Source organism: Eutrigla gurnardus, assembly GCF_963514095.1.
Source record: "Eutrigla gurnardus genome assembly, chromosome: 18".
NCBI classification, from domain to species: domain Eukaryota; kingdom Metazoa; phylum Chordata; class Actinopteri; order Perciformes; family Triglidae; genus Eutrigla; species Eutrigla gurnardus.
This window is the reverse complement of record NC_139929.1, coordinates 435,012-454,568: the sequence shown is the minus strand read 5'-3', so window position 1 is coordinate 454,568 and position 19,557 is coordinate 435,012. Positions and strand designations below refer to the sequence as shown.

The window sequence follows — 19,557 nt, the reverse complement described above, 5'->3', positions numbered from 1 at the left end:
ACTTCCTTGTCACGATTCACCCCACAGATCAATAATCAGATCAATAATCAGCCGGTCATCGATCATGTTTTAACAGGAACCTGAGTCTGGGGGCGAAGGCGGAGCTTGCATCAGGTAAACATGTGACCTACCTGGATGATCAGACTCGCCTGGAGCTGGTCCAGCTGCTGAATGGGACGAGGTCACTTCCTGTGTGAGTGCTTGGGCCGGGGGCGGGGCCACAATCTACACCGCGTGTGCAGCGTGTTGTTGGTTCCAGATAGAACCGTGTTCTGTGTTTCTGTGTTCTCAGGGTCATACAGGAAGTGTTTCCCTCCTTCATCCGGGCGCCCAGCGACTCCAACTCCAAACCCATCGAACAGCTTTACGCAGGTCCTTCCAGTCCTTCTAATCTTTCCAGTCCTTCTAGTCCTTCTAATCTTTCCAGTCCGTCTAGTCCTTTTAATCCTTCCAGTCCTTCTAGGCCTTCTAATCCTTCCAGTCCTTCTAGGCCTTCTAATCCTTCCAGTCCTTCTAGGCCTTCTAATCTTTCCAGTCCTTCTAGTCCTTTTAATCCTTCCAGTCCTTCTAGTCCTTTTAATCCTTCCAGTCCTTCTAGTCCTTCTAATCTTTCCAGTCCTTCTAGTCCTTCTAATCTTTCCCGTCCTTCTAATCTTTCCAGTCCTTCTAGTCCTTCTAATCTTTCCAGTCCTTCTAGTCCTTCTAATCTTTCCAGTCCTTCTAGTCCTTTTAATCCTTCCAGTCCTTCTAGTCCTTCTAATCTTTCCAGTCCTTCTAGTCCTTTTAATCCTTCCAGTCCTTCTAGTCCTTCTAATCTTTCCAGTCCTTCTAGTCCTTCTAATCTTTCCAGTCCTTCTAGTCCTTTTAATCCTTCCAGTCCTTCTAGTCCTTCTAATCTTTCCAGTCCTTCTAGTCCTTCTAATCTTTCCAGTCCTTCTAGTCCTTCTAATCTTTCCAGTCCTTTTAATCCTTCCAGTCCTTCTAATCTTTCCAGTCCTTCTAGTCCTTCTAATCTTTCCAGTCCTTCTAATCCTTCCAGTCCTTCTAATCCTTCTTGCAGTATTCTGTTCACAAGTACTGCAGTATTCTGTTAACGAGTACTTCTCTCCACTCTGCTCCAATCAGACGACCGCTACAAGGACATCCTGCTGTCCCTGGAACGGTTGACCAATCAGAGTCGAGAGATCCAAGACTGGTGGATCGTTGACCAACCAGCTGCCAGCCTGGTACCGATTAGGGGCGGGGCTTCTCTGAGTGACAGGAGGGAGGCAGGACTGCAGCTGTTTGTTTTCAGCGATAAAGTCAGTCCTCCGAGTCTCGGCTTCCTGGCTGGATACGGGTACATGACACTACTTCAAGATCTGCAGTACCTGGATTATTACTACTGCCTGCTGATATTTCAATCATCTTAAAATACCGTTGTACCTGTAGTATTCCTACTGTTGTACCTGTGGTAGTACTACTGATGTACCTAAATGTAAATGTACCTGTAGTATTACTACCATTGTACCTGTAGTATTCCTACAATAGTACCTGTGGTAGTACTGCTGTCTGCTGACGTGCGTCTCACCCCGCAGCATCATGGGATTGTACGCGTCGGTGGTCCTGGTCATCGGAAAGTTCGTGCGCGAGTTCTTCAGCGGGATCAGCCACTCCATCATGTTCGAGGAGCTGCCGTGTGTCGACCGCATCCTCAAACTCTGCACCGACGTTTTCCTGGTACGAGTTCAAAACTTTATCAACACATTCAAAACTTTATCAACATGTTTAAAACGTTATCAACACATTCAAAACTTTATCAACACATTTAAAAACACAAACCAAACTATATCAACACGTTCAACTTTTTAAAACTTAACCAAAGCATTTAAAACTTAATCAACACATTTAAAAACTTTATCGACACATTTAAACACTTTATCGATGCATTAAAAAACGTTATCAACCCGTTTAAAAAACGTTATCAACCCGTTTAAAAACGTTTACACCTTTAATAACTTTATCGACGCATTTAAAAACTTTATCAACACATTTAAAAACTATCAGCACATTTAAAAACTTTATCAACGCGTTTAAAACACTTCATCAAAGCATATAAAAACATTTAAACACTTTATCAATGCATTAAATTACTTTATCAACCCGTTTAAAAACGTTGACACATTTAAACCTTTATCAACGTGTTTAAACACTTAATGGGCACATTGAAACACTTTATTGTCGCATTTAAAAACTTTATCGACACATGACAACATGATTGGCTGCTGCATCTCTGTTCCAGGTGAGAGAGACAGGTGAGCTGGAGCTGGAGGAGGAGCTTTATGCCAAACTAATCTTCTTGTATCGATCGCCAGAGACTCTGATCAAATGGACACGACGATGACCTCATCGACCATACAGTATTGATTCTAAACATAAATTATAATGGTGACATCACAAACTGTGGCGTCATCACTGACAGTCGCCTCTGAACGTGTGATTCCTCCGTCGGTGATGGCAGTCAACGAACATTAACTGACTTTTATTTTGAAGGTTTCTAGAAACAGGAAACCTTGTTTGCTGTGTGACCAATGGGAGAAGCCGCGAGTCGGTGCTGATGAAATTTCACTGATCTGAGGACAGTAGTTGTTGGTTTGGGGCGAATAAACTCAGCTACAGCATAGTCTGGTCAGAAGGTGGCGCTGTCAGCTGCACACAACTGTAATCTACCAATAAACAGAGAAGAAGAAGAAGTCATGCGATCATCTCTGAATCTCAAGTAGTCATGTGTTAAATGTTGTTTGATGTTAAATATATACCCAGCCCCTCCCACTACCAAGAGTAAAGCCCTGTGATTGGACCCTGCTGCTGACGGATGTTAACACATAAAGTTATAAACACGTCCAATGTGTCAACAGCTGTTTTCACTTATTTTTATGAATCTCACGACAGGACAGGACGTTCCCGTTAGCACTATGCTAAATGTAAACCCTTTTAGTTCTACATTAGCTTCATGTTAGCTTAGCTGTATGTTAGCTCTACATTAGCTTCATGATAGTTCTACATTATCTTTGTTAGTTTAGTGTCTATTTAGGTTTAAAAATAAGTGAAAACAGCTGTTCACAGTCACAACACAACACTGGAGTCCCAACCGATCTGGTCCACGCTGATCCCTCAGGACAGAAAACTGGAAGTAAATATAACACATAGAATATATATATATATATATATAAATATATATATATATTTATATGTATATATATAGAATAATTGTTAGATTGTGTTAACATAGCTGTGATATCTGATAACTGGAAACTGTTCCCTCGTGTCTTTTGTGAATATTTGAAACGACCGTGAATATGTGAAAATAAAAGACGTTTGTTTACCTGAGTCAGCTGTTTGTTGAAGCACATACCTGTTCACCTGTTCACAATCACAGTTCAGTTCTAAGCCATCCATGAGGCTAAAACGAGAAGAAGAAAAGAGAATACCGGCCAAAACCTGGGCCGAGACACCACACTGGGTCCAATGCGCAAATAACACAAATATTTGACAACAAGGACAAACTAGATGCTTTATTGTGATTCATTGATGAATGTTACAGCGTGGACTCACTGGTCAGCTGATTGGACGTGGTACTGTTCTGTTGAAGCAGGTTGAGGTTTCAGTGGAAGACGTCGTGAAGCTACAACCTTCACTATGCATCAGTCAAACTGTAGCAAAGGTTCACCACTGAGTCACAGCAACAACCAGAGACCTCCGATTCCAGATGTGAACGTGTCATGCTGATGGAGACGGGATGAAGCAGTTCAGTGTCACAGTTTAGTCCTTTGAAGGTACGAATCATAACCTCGAGCCCTAAACACCCACAAACGCCTCCAAACAATGTTTCCTCCATTACACCGACATACCAAATGTAAGGTACATTTTTATGCAGATGATGCTCTTCTCTTAGTTTGGATATTGCAAATCTGAAGTGATCCAAAAATGTTTATTCTTGAAAATGGGATCCTGATCTCGATGACTACGTGACTGGACACATGTGGCAGTTTGATAATATTCAGGTTTTAGCAGCATTCTTTGGACGCATACACAGAACAAAGAAGAGGAGGAAGTGACAGGAAGTAGGAGAAGACGACCGGAAGTAGACACGTAAACAGATTAATAGGAATATGATCTTTTTAGAAATATTTGGTGAATGTAAACGTGGTCAGTGAGAGGAGACTTCCTGTTTGAACAAAGATCAATAATCATTATTAATCCGTGTGTATTAAAAGGTTAAGAAGAAGGAAATGTTTAAAGTCGTCCAGCAGTTCTGAAGGTCTCCTCGAGTCCCCGACTATGGCTTCATTGTCCTCTGTGTGGCCCCGCCCCCAGTAGTAGTCCTCGTAGCAACGTGATGATTCAGGAGAAAAACTTTCCCAGGTGTCTTTGCAACAGGAAGTCAGTTAACAAACTGATGAATAGAAATAAAAGGAAGACTCCTTATTGCTACAGCATTCCATCCTCCAACCAGAACTGACAAAAACACTTCCTGTGACGCCATCAAAGATGCCAGCTCCTGATTGGTCAACCCTCCTCCTCATCCCTCCTCCTTCTGACCAGAATCCACCTGTGAGATCATCCTCAGCTTCTCCCTGTTGGAGTACTTCCTGTGTGATGTCACTTCCCCTGGCGCCCGACCCCCACCCAGTGATGTCACACCATGTGATGATGTCATGTCCGTCGACTCAAACGATTCGTCCTCTCTGTACATCAGTTTGCTGTAACCTGTCATGCCGCTGGCGGTGGGCAGGCTCCGCCGCCTGCTGGCGGGGGCGGGCGTGGACGAGGAGGAGAGGAGGTGAGACAGGGACGAGAGCGACAGGTGGGAGGAGGAGAGGAGGAGCAGGGCTTGGGAGCCTCCTGGTGCCTCCCTGTGGAGACTGGAGGAGCTGCAGGAAGCTGCCGATGAGTCCTGGAGTAGTCTGGACAGAGGTGGTGTGGAGGAGCACAGGGGAGGAGGTGGACACGGATTCAACTCCTCCTTGTCCTCCTGTCCGTAGCCACACCCCTCCTTCCTGCACTCCTCCTCTCCTCCTGTGCTCCTGCCCATCGCTGCCCGGGCGGAGTGCCTCCTGCAGAGGTCGGCGAGCCGCGGGCGGCGCAGTGGTAAGGTGAAGGAGTTGAGCGCCTCCTTTTCCATGGAGGTCCAGCAGGTGGAGAGGTGGGGGGGGCTGAAGCTGTGGGGGAGGGAGCGTCTATGGGAGGAGTCGGGAGGAGGAGAGTCTGGCTGCTCCCGGTAGATACTGAACACATCCCCTTCTCCATCTGTCACCCCAGGCAACAGTTGCCTAGACAACAGCCCGCCTCGTCCCTCCCCCTCCCTCCTGCTCAGCAGCGAGGCGGGATACGCCCTGGGTTTGGCCTCCAGGCTCTTTGATTGGACGTAGTTAACGAGGCCGTTGAGGGGATTGGCGGAGGGGCGGCAGGTGGCGGTGGCGTTGGGCCGGCGGAGGCTGTGCAGGTCGATGACAGTGGAGTAAATGTCCCGCAGGTTGATCACCTTGGTCTTCTTGTCGCGGTTCTCGTGCAGGACGGCGTTGGCACAGATGAAGAGGAAGATCCCAATGCCCATGATTAGAGGACCGAAGACCTTCAGCCTATCAGAGTACAGATACCTGCAGAGACATTTAATACAGCCAATCAGAGCACAGATACCTGCTGAGATGCCATCTAGTCAATGGAGAGGCTAAGTCCCGCCCCTTCCTGTGGCCCCCATAGGACCTTATTTCAGAATAAATGTGTACGGCAGTCAATAGAGAGAGAGACAGATAGATAGTTAGCTACGTAGCTAGTTAGCCAGGTATCTTGTCCTTCTCCAGCGAGGTGGAGGGATCATTACCCTCAGCTCTGCTGCTCAGCATTCCTGTAACCAGTGTAACATTAAAGCATGGTGGAATTAGCAAGCTAGCTAACTAGCCAGTTGTCTGCTAGTTAGTCAGGTTCTCTTACCGGTCCAGAAAATCCGCCAGAAAGCCTTGTGGAAGTCGTCCCGTTGTCCCGTTAACCGTTTCTGTCTGGTTTAAACTATCACCTCCTCGTCCACCTCCTCCATCTCCTCCCTGGAACAGAAACGTTAAGGTGAATCTGGTCCACATACCGCTGCTGAACCTCTGCCCAACGTGGTTCCAGTGCTCCGGTATCTCACCTGAGCAGGTGTGGAGCTGCTGAGGGACACCGAGGCCATGGCAGTGGCCTCCTGAGGCTGAGCGCTGAAGAACAGTCCGTCTCGAGGCCAGTATCCCAGAGCCGCCATGACCACGCCCCCCATCAGGACCAGGACGCCAAGCGCCGCCACCAGTCCTGAGACTGAAAACAGCTTCAGCTTCCCCTTCACCACCACCACCTCGTTCCTCCTGAGGGGCAGAAAGTGACATCATCATGCACAGTCTGGTGACATCATGGTTGAAGGTCACACTGTGCGTGTTTGTGTTACCTCTTCTTCTTGCTCTTCCTCTTGTGTGTGTTTGCTTTGTGTGTTTTAGACCTCAGCGAGTCTTGTCGCCGCGCGTTGATCCGCAGGAGGCCGCCAGTCGCGATCATCACCTCCAACTACTTAGACACCGACTAAGCCCCACCCACTTTCACCTCACCTGGACTAAGTCCCTGACTTCCTGTAATACAGGTAGAGCCACAGGTAGAGAGAGAGAGAGATGGTGGACAAAGGGACACTGATTGATCAATATTACCTGATTAAAACCAACCAGGGACAGACTAAACCACCCAGGAGCAGACTAAACCACCCACAAACAGACTAAACCAAGCAGGGACAGACTAAACCAACCAGGGACAGACTAAACCACCCAGGAGCAGACTAAACCACCCACAAACAGACTAAACCAACCAGGGACAGACTAAACCACCCAGGAGCAGACTAAACCACCCACGAACAGACTAAACCAAGCAGGGACAGACTAAACCAAGGAGGGACAGACTAAACCACCCAGGAGCAGACTAAACCACCCAGGAGCAGACTAAACCAAGCAGGGACAGACTAAACCAAGGAGGGACAGACTAAACCACCCAGGAGCAGACTAAACCAAGGAGGGACAGACTAAACCACCCAGGAGCAGACTAAACCACCCACGAACAGACTAAACCAAGCAGGGACAGACTAAACCACCCACGAACAGAATAAACCACCCAGTGACAGACTAAACCAAGGAGGGACAGACTAAACCACCCAGGGACAGACTAAACCAAGGAGGGACAGACTAAACCACCCAGGGACAGACTAAACCACCCAGGAACAGACTAAACCACCCAGGGACAGACTAAACCAAGCAGGGACAGACTAAACCATCCAGGGACAGACTAAACCAAGCAGGGACAGACTAAACCACCCAGGAACAGACTAACCCACCCAGGGACAGACTAAACCACCCAGGAATAGTCTAAACCACCCAGGAACAGACTAAACCACCCAGGAACAGACTAAACCACCCAGGGACAGACTAAACCACCCAGGGACAGACTAAACCAAGCAGGGACAGACTAAACCATCCAGGGACAGACTAAACCATCCAGGGACAGACTAAACCAAGCAGGGACAGACTAAACCACCCAGGAACAGACTAACCCACCCAGGGACAGACTAAACCACCCAGGGACAGACTAAACCACCCAGACTAAACCAAGTAGGGACAGACTTAACCACCCAGGGACAGACCAACCCACCCAGGGACAGACTAAACCACCCAGGGACAGACTAAACCACCCAGGAACAGTCTAAACCACCCAGGGACAGACTAAACCACCCAGGGACAGACTAAACCACCCAGACTAAACCAAGTAGGGACAGACTAAGAGATACAGAGAAAATAACAGAAACAAAAGACAGAGAAGACCAGACATCAGTATTGATCATCAATACTGATCAGCAACAAGAACCACAAATTGTTGGATTAATACAATGAGTATTGATTATTGATCAGTAGAAGAATAGATCTGACCATCGGAGCTCCGATCGCTTCATGGTTATCATCTTCATCATCGTGCTGCTGCTGTGTCCTCCTCCTCCTCTTTAAACATGTCCTCCTCCTCTTTAAACGTGTCTTCCTCCTCCTCTTTAAGCGTGTCCTCCTCCTCCTCCTCTTTAAATGTGTCCTTCTCCTCCTCCTCTTTAAATGTGTCCTCCTCCTTTTTAAACGTGTCCTCCTCCTCTTTAAACGTGTCCTCCTCCTCCTCCTCTTTAAACGTGTCCTCCTCCTCTTTAAATGTCCTTCTCCTCCTCCTCTTTAAACGTGTCCTCCTCCTCTTTAAGCGTGTCCTCCTCCTCTTTAAACGTGTCCTCCTCCTCTTTAAACGTGTCCTCCTCCTCCTCTTTAAACGTCTCCTCCTCCTCTTTAAACGTGTCCTCCTCCTCCTTAAACATGTCTTCCTCCTCTTTAAACGTGTCCTTCTCCTCCTCCTCTTTAAGCGTGTCCTCCTCCTCTTTAAACTTGTCCTTCTCCTCCTCCTCCTCTTTAAGCGTGTCCTCCTCCTCTTTAAACGTGTCCTTCTCCTCCTCCTCCTTGAACGTGTCCTCTCATCGTCTCTCTGTTGTTCTGCAGTGATTTTGAGTGTAAATTATTTTTCTCCCACTGACACACACTACCTGTCTGTGTGTCTGACTCTATAAACCTGTCTGTCTCTCAGTAGTATTGATCGTCCTCCGATCCTGGATCTGCTGTGAATCCTCCTCTCTGTCTCCGAGCAGCAGTGGATCATTCTGGGATGCTGCTGTTGCTAGGAGACGGAGGCAGAGCAGCTCTGCGGCATCTGAATAATTTGTTTCTGTGCGGTCGTTCACGAGGACGTTTGTCCTTCTGAGTCTCCGTCTCTGCTGCATCAGACTCTTCATCATCATCATCATCTTCTTCCTCTTCATCATCATGATACTGAGTCCGACATGTGGTATCTTAAGAGCACCAGATCACCGGTCCCGGACTCTGCAGTGGTCAAGGCTTGTTCTCGAGTGGAGAACCTCAGAACCCCAAGCAGGCCAGCTGTGCACCAAAAACAGAAGACTGTTCAGGTTGGACAGGACAACTCCCAGGATGTCGTCCAGAACCATCTAGTGTCCCAGAAACCTGTGCTTGTGTCCAGTTCAGAAGACCACTTCCAATATTGTAGGACTCCAGTTCAGGTTCCTGGAGGCAATCGTTAGCTTTAGAGGACAAAACCAACATTAGCTTTAGACGATAAAACCAAGGTTAGCTTTAGACGACAAAACCAACGTTAGCTTTAGAGGACAAAACCAACATTAGCTTTAGACGATAAAACCAACGTTAGCTTTAGAGGACAAAACCAACGTTAGCTTTAGAGGACAGAACCAACGTTAGCTTTAGAGGACAGAACCAACGTTAGCTTTAGAGGACAAAACCAACGTTAGCTTTAGACGATAAAACCAACGTTAGCTTTAGACAACAAAACCAACGATAACTTTAGACGACAAGACCAACGTTAGCTTTAGACGACAAAACCAACGTTAGCTTTAGACAACAAAACCAACGATAACTTTAGACGACAAGACCAACGTTAACTTTAGACGAAAAAAACCAACGTTAGCTTTAGACGACAGAACCAAGGTTAGCTTTAGACGACAAAACCAACGTTAGCGTTAGATGACATAGTTCATGAAAACCATCAACACCCTGGGACTCGCGAACTTCAATGTGGTCTAAGCTGGGTCTTGGTGGAACCGGTTTCCAGGTAATTCACCTGCATGGAGATGGCTCAGGTATCAGATCAGAAACTTTATTAATCTCATCACACACTGACAGACACTGCAGATAAAAACATAACAACCGAGCACCCCCTGCAGGTTGGAGTTCACCATCTGTGACATCACTGTGACATCAGCAGGGAGGAGGAGTCAGGGCAGAGAAACACAGTACAAATATATAATATAAAGGTTAAAATAGAACTCTCTAGAAATACAGTAGATAACAATAGATACTCTTCATAACACAATAAATTATAAATATAAACTCTGGAATTAAAACTCAATGCAGACGTCCTGAAACATGACTGGTCACAGACGGACCAATCACAGCAGAGGATTTCAGGATGATGTCGCTCCTATTGGTCACGAAGTCCAGGCGACAGTCTGAAAGTGAAATCCTGATGGTACGTGTCCACAGGCAGCGGCGTTTCCCCGCGTCCCATTCATTGTCTATGTGAAAAGCCGTGCAATGCATTCTGGTAGCGTCGCGGCGAATTTCGAGAGGCAGCGTGTCGAGTTGGCCACTCCTCATTCGCATAAAGTTGAGGTTGAGTCTACTTTATGCTAATCAGAGACGCTCGACTCGCCGCCTTGCCAACGCAAGCGAAAATCTTTTAAACTGAATGTTGTCGATCTAAAATAAAGACAGATTCAGAAACTGCATAGCTTATTTCTCACTTAAAATGTTTTCAGAAACACCTTTCGGTGAACTATTTTGGTAAAATAAGACAACGTTTCCAAACGAGCCGCCATGTTGGGATTTGAAATCCGGGGCAGACAGGCCACCAGTGAAAGCGTTCGTCCAATCAGGTGCAGCCATGAAGTGGTTGTAGCGAGGAGAGCGCCTGTCAATCATCCTCTAGTGGCAGCCCACTACGTGCAATACTGGCAAGTGGCGCGTCCACTCGCGTTTAAAATCGCCCCTGTGGACACGCACCGTCTCGAAATTCGCCGCGACGCTACCAGAATGCATTGCACAGCTTTTCACATAGACAATGAATGGGAAGCGTGGAAACAACGCTGCCTGTGGACACGTAGCATGAGTCCCTGAGGTGAAAACGACGTCCCATCGTGGTCTTTAAAGCGTCATTAGAGTGGGGGCGGAGCCACGGAGTGACGTCATCGTGTGTGTGGCGTTTCCTCATGAGACCACATAATTATGACTAGCTCGCTAAATATGGCTTTTATTCTCTTTATCAGGAGACTTTTCATAACTTCCACCTTTATATTAAAATTAATGTATTTATCACAATTAACACCTTTCAGGTAATTAATCATTAATTAATTAAATACTCTTATTATCAGAATTTTAAACTCAAGTAAAAGTTTTTTTTTCTTGTTTATTAGACTTTTTCCACAATTAAATAAATAATAAATGAAACATTTGTGTTTTTTCATTATTCCTCACTGGAATTCACTGTGGATTCTGTACGTTTGAACTTTCTGCTGCGACATCGACAGGAATTAAGGAACGGGTCACTTTTTAGTATAAAGTCATTAAAAAATATATATTCTCAGACATCTTCTCCCTGAATTATTAATATAATTAATAAACTGGAAAATGTAGAACTGAGAGATTAGATATGAATTCACTGTTTTAGTGTTTTTATGTCTCTGACAGAGGGGTCAGAGAGAGAGAGACAGGTCAGAGGGAGACAGACTGGTCAGAGGGAGACAGATGGGTCAGAGAGAGACAGACGGGTCAGAGAGAGACTGGTCAGAGGGAGACAGGTGCGTCTCATCTTGTTCTTTGCGGTGAACATGACCAACAAACACCTGAGATTATAGTTAAGACATCAGAAAGCTAAATCTTATTGATCATTGGATGAAAAATGAAGCCCCGCCCACAGAACCGAGGTATCCTCGGCGTGTGATTGGCTCCCGTCCTCGGCATGTGATTGGCTCCCATCCTTGGCGTGTGATTGAATCCCGTCCTCGGCGTGTGATTGAATCCCGTACTCAGCGTGTGATTGGCTCCCGTCCTCGGTGTGTGATTGGCTCCCATCCTCGGCGTGTGATTGGCTCCCGTCCTTGGCGTGTGATTGAATCCCGTCCTCGGCGTGTGATTGAATCCCGTCCTCGGCGTGTGATTGGCTCCCGTCCTTGGCGTGTTTGAACATCAGGATGGAGTTGTAGATTTTGAGGGCGGGGCCAAGTTTGATTGACATGATCCTGACGATGTCCCGTTGGGTGAGTAGAAGGAAAGCCCGCCCATCGATTTGCTGGACAGACAGAAGCAGGAACCAATCAGATCACAGCAGGTTCCTGTCATGTGATCTACAGCAGCTGATTGGTGTCTCACCTCGTCTCTGAACTGTCTGGCCTGGTCTTCACAGCCAGGGAGGGACTCGATGAAGTCTGAGACCTGCAGAGAGACAGACAGGTCAGAGAGACGGGTCAGTCAGAGAGAGAGAGAGAGAGACGGGTCAGAGAGAGGGAAACAGGTCAGATGGAGCCGTCTTCCTGACCTGCTGGACGCTCCACTGTTGGACGGTGTCCGCCTGCACCCCTGTGACGCCCGGCAGCAGTTTGCGGTGTTGCTCCCAGCAGAGCGACAGGTCACGACCGGGCTGCGCCGACATGGCCGACAGGAAGACAGACTGGTGGAGGGCGGCCTGCAGACCGGACACCGCTGCTGAGGGGGAGACAGGTCAGAATGAATGTCCCAGCTGTCTCACTGTGTGAGGACAAGGCAATCCAGTCTGAACCAGATCCACCAAGAGACAGGAGGACAGAACCGTCTCGCCCACTGAGCAGTGAGACAGGTGTCTTGTGACCAGTCTCAGAGGGTGAAACACAACCAAGTTACCATGGTGAGCCGTTTCCATGGAAACAGCCACTTCCTCAATGGAAGCAGAGCGAAGAGAGAGAGAGGGAGGGAGGATGCTGAGTGTAACCAAGCAACAGTGACTGTACGATGACATCACTTCCTCCCCCCATCCTGAAGAAACAGACAGGACCCCTACCTGTACCTGTCTACTGTACCTGGGCCGAGGGCTCTAATGTGAAGCTCCTCCTCTTCCTCTTTCACACGGACGAACTTGGTTGGTTGGGACAGTCTGGGGGCGGAGCCAGAGGAGAGAACAATATTTTACTGCCAGAAGTGTTGAGTGACATCTGTCTCTGTCTGTCTGTCTGTGACATCTCTGTCACACCTGTCTGTCTCACCTGTCTGTCTGTAGTGTCTCCGTCTCACCTGTCTGTCTGTCTCACCTGTCTGTCTGTCTCACCTGTCTGTCTGTCTGTCTGTCTCACCTGTCTGTCTGTAGTGTCTCCGTCTCACCTGTCTGTCTGTAGTGTCTCCGTCTCACCTGTCTGTCTGTCTCACCTGTCTGTCTGTAGTGTCTCCGTCTCACCTGTCTGTCTGTAGTGTCTCCGTCTCACCTGTCTGTCTGTAGGGTCCTCTTCCCCAGAGGAGACAGCTGAGTCTCGTCTCTGGACTCCGTCTTCACCTGAACTCTTCTGCTCAACAGAGAGACAGACAGGTTCAGTTTGTCAGAAAGACAGCTGAGTGGGACAGACTGTCTGACCCTGCTGCAGTAAAATAGGAGGTTTTCTAAAGGGATTCTGGTGCTGGGAAACACTACCGCTTCTGTCCACAGGGGGGCGCTTAATAAAGGATTCATGTAAAGGTCCACAGTGAGTCTCCAGTCTCTGTGTTCTGGTCCTGGTTCAGGTTCTCTCAGGTTCTCATGGCACCCTAATTTATAGCTGAGGAGGTTTTCCTTTCCAACATCAATAACCTCATGAATATGTTTAATTAACTACAGCAAAACTGAGTGGTTACCTGTCTGACTGGTTGCCATGGTGACATATGGCGATAGGTACGAGGGTGACGACTCTCTCTCCTCCCAGCCTATCAGGAAGCACAACCTCCTTACGCATATTAATGTCTGAGTACGGACAGCCGAAGGCACTGGTTGAGAGACAGAAACCATGACTCAGCAGGAAGAAAAAGTGACTCAGCAGACAGAAGCATGACTCAGCAGGTGTGTATGTACCTGTGATGGCCGGTGTATTTGGCTCCTTTAATGTGTCCGACTCCTCTGCAGCCTGGAGTTGGACAGACACCCTGAGAGGGAGACAGGGGGGAGGAACCTGTCTCACACACAGAGGGGGCAGAAATACTGTGAAAATCATATAACATGTTTGTCTCTCTGACCGGTCTCTCTCTCTGTCTGACCTGTCTGTCTGACCTGGGGGGCGCTCCAGTGGGTGTCCGGTGTGTTGACACCAGCCGACAGGATGAAGGTCACGGTGGTCGCTGTCACTCCAGACGTCAAACTGCTGCGACCAGCCGTCATAATGGACCTGCAGGTAAACACACCTGTGACATCATCACACACATATCATGACATCACAGAGGTACACAGAGGGGAAACAGACAGGTCCGGTACCTTCACTCTGTAGTCTTCTGTATCTGTTACCGTGGCGACGCGGATCAACATAGGGTTCCTCCTGTCGACCGCCTCTAGTTTCTGGTTCACCTGGAAACCGTGTGAAGCTCTCTGATTGGACAGAAACACGCCTGTCAATCATCACATGTAGCTCACTGAGTGGCAGCTTCTCTACCTCCTTGTTTCCTCCTCGACCTCCTTGTTTCCTCCTCTACCTCCTTGTTTCCTCCTCTACCTCCTTGTTTCCTCCTCGACCTCTACCTCCTCGTTTCCTCCTCTACCTCATTGTTTCCTCCTCGACCTCCTCCTCTACCTCCTTGTTTCTTCCTTTACCTCCTTCTCTCCTTCTCTACCTCCTTGTTTCCTCCTCTACCTCCTTGTTTCTTCATCTACCTCCTCCTCTCCTTCTCTACCTCCTTCTCTGGCTCCTCCTCTCCTCCTTGTTTTCTCCTTTACCTCCTTCTCTCCTCCTCTACCTCCCTCTTCCTCACCAGTGTGAAGGCTGAACTGGGAGCGGCGGTGGAACCAGTTTCCTGCAGGTATTCCTCCCACAGGAAGTTCTCTGGGTTTGGGTGTCCTGAAAAACAAAAGCCCTGATGATGAAATCCTACTGTGAAAGTACTGCAGTAGTGCAGAGAGAGTACTGGGTGTACTGGTGTACCCTGAGGAGCGGTCAGCGGGCGTCGCTGCTCTTCACACCAGCCGACAGGATGGATGTAGGGACTGCTGCTGTCACACCTGAAAACACACACTTTTTATGTACTTTATTTGATTCCACATTACAAGTCAGGTTTCAGTAACAACAACAGGATCAAACAGATCAGCACATTGTTACTGTTTCAGGGATCCAAGAAACATCTCCGTTACACACACACACACACACACACACACACACACACACACACACACACACACACACACACACACACACACACAGTAACATTGATCATCATCATTGATCAGAACCGTCGCTCCTGTTTAAACAGACTGAAGCTGCTGTAGCTCCACCTGCTGGTTGTCTGGCATATCTTCTACCACTACTTCTACTGTCTCTGACCTGTCTCTCTCTCACCAGTAGCTGTCTCTCTCACCAGTAGTCGTATGTGTCGTCCCAGTTGTCGAAGTGAACCAGGAAGTTGTCATCGATGACATCAGCAACCGAGGCGACGCAGACGAGTCCAGGGTTCTTCCTGTCAACGGCCTCCAACTTCATCCCCACTCTGAACCCACAGCTCTGAGAGACAGACAGGTAGAGAGACAGACAGGTGGTGAGACAGTTCCCACAGCTCTAAGACAGACAGGTGGTGAGACAGTTCCCACAGCTCTGAGACAGACAGGTGCATACTGACTGCAGTGCGACGGGTGAACAGAGTAGACGGAGCAGCATGAGAGCCTGTAGACTGAAGGTAGTGCTGCCAATCAAAATCTGTCTCACTGTGTCCTGCGAAGAGAGAGATAGACAGGTTGAGTGATGTCACTTGTGTCAGCGGGTCACTTGTGAGGGGGCGGGGCTACCGCTACGCACCTTTGGGTGGGTGAAGCTTGTGGTTGTTGTCTTTACACCAGCCTGTCTGTCTGACGCTCGCCGAGTCAGCGTTTACCCAGAAGTCATAGCACTCCGAGTACCCGTCGATGTGCAGGCGGAGTCGACAGCCAATCACCTGAGAGAGAGAGAGACAGGAGACTTGCCTACCGATGACTGTGTGTGTGTGTGTGTATGTATGAGTGTGTGTGTACGTGTATGCGTGTGTATGTGTGTACGTGTATGCGTGTGTGTTACCTCGGCGACCGTCAGCACACAGAACATGGAGGGGTGCAGCGGGTCAACGCCCTCCAGCTTCATCCCAACTTTAAAACCAGTTCTCCTACTGGGAGCACACTGGGACTGACAGACAGGTCAGAGAGACAGGTCAGAGAGAGACAGACAGGTCAGAGAGACAGAGAGTTACATCATGGGGGGAGAAAGGAGAGTTTTTGTAGTGTCACATGTATGTATGATATGAGCCCTCTGATTGGTTTAAAAAGGTTGGGGTTTGACTGGGGTGTGTGTGTGTGCGTGTGAGTGTGTGTGTGTGTATGTGTGTTACCTGTGTAAATAATGATAGAGGAGCAGATTCACTCTTCTGTTCATTCAGGTACAGCTGCCAGGACCAGGACCGTCTCTTTACACTCACTGCACACACACACACACACACACACACACACACACACACACACACACACACACACACACACACACACACACACACACACACACACACACACACACACACACACACACACACACACACACACACACACACACGTGTGTTATTCCTGGTTCTGAACAGAGAGCCAATCAGAGAGCAAGGTTTCACCCAGGTTGACCAGCAGGTGTGTGTGTGTGTATGTGTGTGTGTGCGTGTGTGTGTGTGTGTGTGTGTGTGTGTGTGTTACCTTGAGGGCTGCTGACTTTGTTCTTCATCTTCTGTTCTTCTTCTGTGGTTCTTTTCTGTAGAAACAGGAAATAAAAACACACATCCACCAATCCTCAGTCAGGAATCTGTAAATATTTAATGATCAAAGTTCTTCCTGTCAGGTGACTCCAGGTGAGTCCCTGGTGGAGCCCTCCACACAGGTGTCACAACCGTCACCTAGTCAGCCGTTGTACTGTGGTACACTGTAACCTGCAGTATCAGAGTACCAGTCGCAGTACTACTACTCTCTCATAGTGTCAGCCTAAAACACGGTGAAAAATGAATGGAGTCTGGTCTACAGAGGTTTCTGGATCAGTGATCACATCAGACGGACTTTTCAACACTCATCATCATCTTCATCAAGACAGGAAACGACTCCATTAACACAGGAAGTACACACCTGCCCCTTCAAAATAAATGTCTGTCTGCAGGTAGAGAGTCAGACTTGATCAACTCAGATGATTCAAATGTTATGATTATTGCACATCAGACCTAACGCAACTGGACCTAAAGAACCTGGACCTAAAGCAACCGGACCTAAAGAACCTGGACCTAAAGCAACTGGACCTAAAGAACCTGGACCTAAAGTAACTGGACCTAAAGCAACCAGACCTAAAGAACCTGGACCTAAAGCAACTGGACCTAAAGAACCTGGACCTAAAGCAACCGGACCTAAAGAACCTGGACCTAAAGAACCTGGACCTAAAGCAACCAGACCTAAAGAACCTGGACCTAAAGCAACTGGACCTAAAGAACCTGGACCTAAAGCAACCGGACGTAAAGAACCTGGACCCGAAGTAACTGGACCTAAAGAACCTGGACCTAAAGCAACTGAACCTAAAGCAACAGGGCCTTAAGTAACCACACTTAAAGCAACTGGACCTAAAGAAACCAGTCCAGACCGAAAGCAACTGGACCTAAAGCAACAGGGCCTTAAGTAACCGGACCTAAAGCAAATGGGCCTTAATTAACCATACCTAAAGTAACTGGACCTAAAGCAACCGGACCTAAAGTAACTGGACCTAAAGCAACCAGACCTAAAGAACCTGGACCTAAAGCAACTGGACCTAAAGAACCTGGACCTAAAGCAACCGGACCTAAAGAACCTGGACCTAAAGAACCTGGACCTAAAGCAACCAGACCTAAAGAACCTGGACCTAAAGCAACTGGACCTAAAGAACCTGGACCTAAAGCAACTGGACCTAAAGAACCTGGACCTAAAGTAACCGGACCTAAAGAACCTGGACCTAAAGCAACCGGACCTAAAGAACCTGGACCTAAAGCAACCGGACGTAAAGAACCTGGACCCGAAGTAACTGGACCTAAAGAACCTGGACCTAAAGAACCTGGACCTAAAGCAACTGGACCTAAAGCAACTAAACCTAAAGCAACTGGACCTAAAGAACCTGGACCTAAAGCTACTGGACCTAAAGCAACCGGTCCGGACCGAAAGCAACTGGACCTAAAGAAACTGGACCTAAAGTAACTGGACCTAAAGTAACTGGACCTAAAGCAACTGAACCTAAAGCAACTGGAACTAAAGAACCTGGACCTAAATTAACTGGACCTAAAGCAACTGGACCTAAAGCAACTGAACCTAAAGCAACTGGACCTAAAGAACCTGGACCTAAAGTAACTGGACCTAAAGCAACTGAACCTAAAGCAACTGAACCTAAAGCAACAGGGCCTTAAGTAACCACACTTAAAGCAACTGGACCTAAAGAAACCAGTCCAGACCGAAAGCAACCGGACCTAAAGCAACAGGGCCTTAAGTAACCGGACCTAAAGCAAATGGGCCTTAATTAACCATACCTAAAGTAACTGGACCTAAAGCAACCGGACCTAAAGTAACTGGACCTAAAGCAACTGAACCTAAAGCAGCAACTGGACCTTCAGTGAGCAACTGGACCAAAAGCAGCAACTGGACCTTCAATGAGGAATTGGACCTAAAGCAACTGGACCTAAAGTAACCGGACCAAAAGCAGCCGGACCTTAAGCAACTGGACTTAAAGCAATTGGACCTTAAGCAACTGGACCTTCAAGTAGCAACTGGACCTATGACAGCAACCAGAGAAAAGAACCAATAAACCGGTTTGTATCTCAGACTCGACCTGATTTGTGTCGTGATCCAAACTCTTGTTATGAAGGTCTGACCGGAAGTTCGCTCCTGTCTGAGCTGACAGGTTGAATCAGGAAACAACAAGCAGCGGTGATCCGCGGCCCTCTCCGCCGGCCTGCGAGCTCCGGGGAACGGCTTCATCAGCAGCAGAGAGCCGCTGATGGGGGCCGGAGGACCGGAGAGACCGGGAGGACCGAGGAACCAGAACCGGACCGAGCGTTCAAACACAACTCACCGTCCCCGATGATCCGCCTACGTCCGCTGACAGCCTCACAACACGGAAGTATCGAGGCACGGAGCTCACTGCGCATGCTCCAAGGATAGAGCGAGAGAGAAAGAGAGAGAGAAATATATATATATATATATATATATATAAATGTTATCTCTTATTATTATTTGTATTATTATCGTCATTGTTTTATTGTATTGTATGCATTGTATGTAATTGTGTTTTGGCAACACATTTCATGTCATGTAAAGCCTTATGAATGAAGAGAGAGCATGTCTAAATAAAAACGTTTAAATTATAAAAACGTTATAAATGGAACTTAAATTTGGCTATAAATAATAATTATATATACACATATATATGTGTGTATATATAGATACACACACACACACACACACACACACATATATATATATATATATATATATATATATATATATATATGTATATGTATGTGTATATATGTATATGTATATATGTATATGTATATATATGTATATGTGTGTATATGTATATATATGTATATGTATATATATGTATATATATATGTGTATATATGTATATATATGTATATGTGTATATATGTATATATATGTATATATATATATGTATATATATATATATGTGTG

The 19,557-nt window shown here is 47.2% G+C and overlaps 3 protein-coding genes across 4 annotated transcripts in view; 1 reads left to right on the top strand and 2 right to left on the bottom strand.

The window, feature by feature from the left end:
• LOC311029066 (piezo-type mechanosensitive ion channel component 2-like) overlaps positions 1 to 3,292 on the top strand; it is a 36,914-nt gene extending 33,622 nt beyond the window's left edge. The window contains exons 50-54 of the mRNA XM_084033956.1: positions 77 to 193; positions 293 to 372; positions 1,126 to 1,339; positions 1,578 to 1,719; positions 2,282 to 3,292. Coding sequence (XP_083890082.1) covers positions 77 to 193; positions 293 to 372; positions 1,126 to 1,339; positions 1,578 to 1,719; positions 2,282 to 2,383 — 655 coding nt within the window. The 3' untranslated portion in view covers positions 2,384 to 3,292. The remainder of the gene's footprint in view (positions 1 to 76; positions 194 to 292; positions 373 to 1,125; positions 1,340 to 1,577; positions 1,720 to 2,281) is intronic.
• A 260-nt stretch (positions 3,293 to 3,552) lies between these two features.
• On the bottom strand, positions 3,553 to 8,026 carry tmem200ca (transmembrane protein 200C-a). Its single transcript, XM_084033982.1, has 5 exons — positions 7,974 to 8,026; positions 6,458 to 6,635; positions 6,170 to 6,377; positions 5,974 to 6,083; positions 3,553 to 5,639 (listed from the first exon to the last, which is right to left on the bottom strand). Exons 2-5 carry the CDS (start codon positions 6,562 to 6,564, stop codon positions 4,562 to 4,564), a joined length of 1,503 nt encoding a protein of 500 aa, XP_083890108.1. The 5' UTR covers positions 6,565 to 6,635; positions 7,974 to 8,026; the 3' UTR covers positions 3,553 to 4,561.
• Positions 8,027 to 9,745: 1,719 nt separating this feature from the next.
• l3mbtl4 (L3MBTL histone methyl-lysine binding protein 4) lies at positions 9,746 to 18,968 on the bottom strand. Of its 2 annotated transcripts, none has more exons than XM_084033980.1 (18): positions 18,935 to 18,968; positions 16,561 to 16,615; positions 16,212 to 16,297; positions 15,905 to 16,009; positions 15,650 to 15,785; positions 15,474 to 15,565; positions 15,216 to 15,358; positions 14,786 to 14,862; positions 14,616 to 14,701; positions 14,125 to 14,235; positions 13,924 to 14,038; positions 13,729 to 13,825; positions 13,515 to 13,643; positions 13,112 to 13,189; positions 12,713 to 12,786; positions 12,196 to 12,362; positions 12,030 to 12,092; positions 9,746 to 11,949 (listed from the first exon to the last, which is right to left on the bottom strand). In XM_084033980.1, the coding sequence occupies exons 2-18, from the start codon at positions 16,586 to 16,588 to the stop codon at positions 11,539 to 11,541; spliced, it is 1,998 nt and encodes a 665-aa protein (XP_083890106.1). In that variant the 5' UTR covers positions 16,589 to 16,615; positions 18,935 to 18,968; the 3' UTR covers positions 9,746 to 11,538. The 2 variants fall into 2 exon arrangements, with proteins under 2 accessions (XP_083890106.1, XP_083890107.1); XM_084033981.1 differs by having other exon boundaries at positions 12,196 to 12,359.
• Positions 18,969 to 19,557: the final 589 nt, after the last annotated feature.

Coding starts and splice junctions, on each gene's coding strand:
- tmem200ca (XM_084033982.1), bottom strand. CDS start 6,564: ATGATCGCGACTGGCGGCCTCCTGCGGATCAACGCGCGGCGACAAGAC. Junction 6,378..6,457: donor AGGAAGAGCAAGAAGAAGAG/GTAACACAAACA, acceptor TCTGCCCCTCAG/GAGGAACGAGGTGGTGGTGG. Junction 5,640..5,973: donor CTGGCGGATTTTCTGGACCG/GTAAGAGAACCT, acceptor ATGTCTCTGCAG/GTATCTGTACTCTGATAGGC.
- l3mbtl4 (XM_084033980.1), bottom strand. CDS start 16,588: ATGAAGAACAAAGTCAGCAGCCCTCAAG. Junction 14,702..14,785: donor CCCGCTGACCGCTCCTCAGG/GTACACCAGTAC, acceptor TTTGTTTTTCAG/GACACCCAAACCCAGAGAAC. Junction 11,950..12,029: donor CCAGACAGTTCAGAGACGAG/GTGAGACACCAA, acceptor CTGTCTGTCCAG/CAAATCGATGGGCGGGCTTT.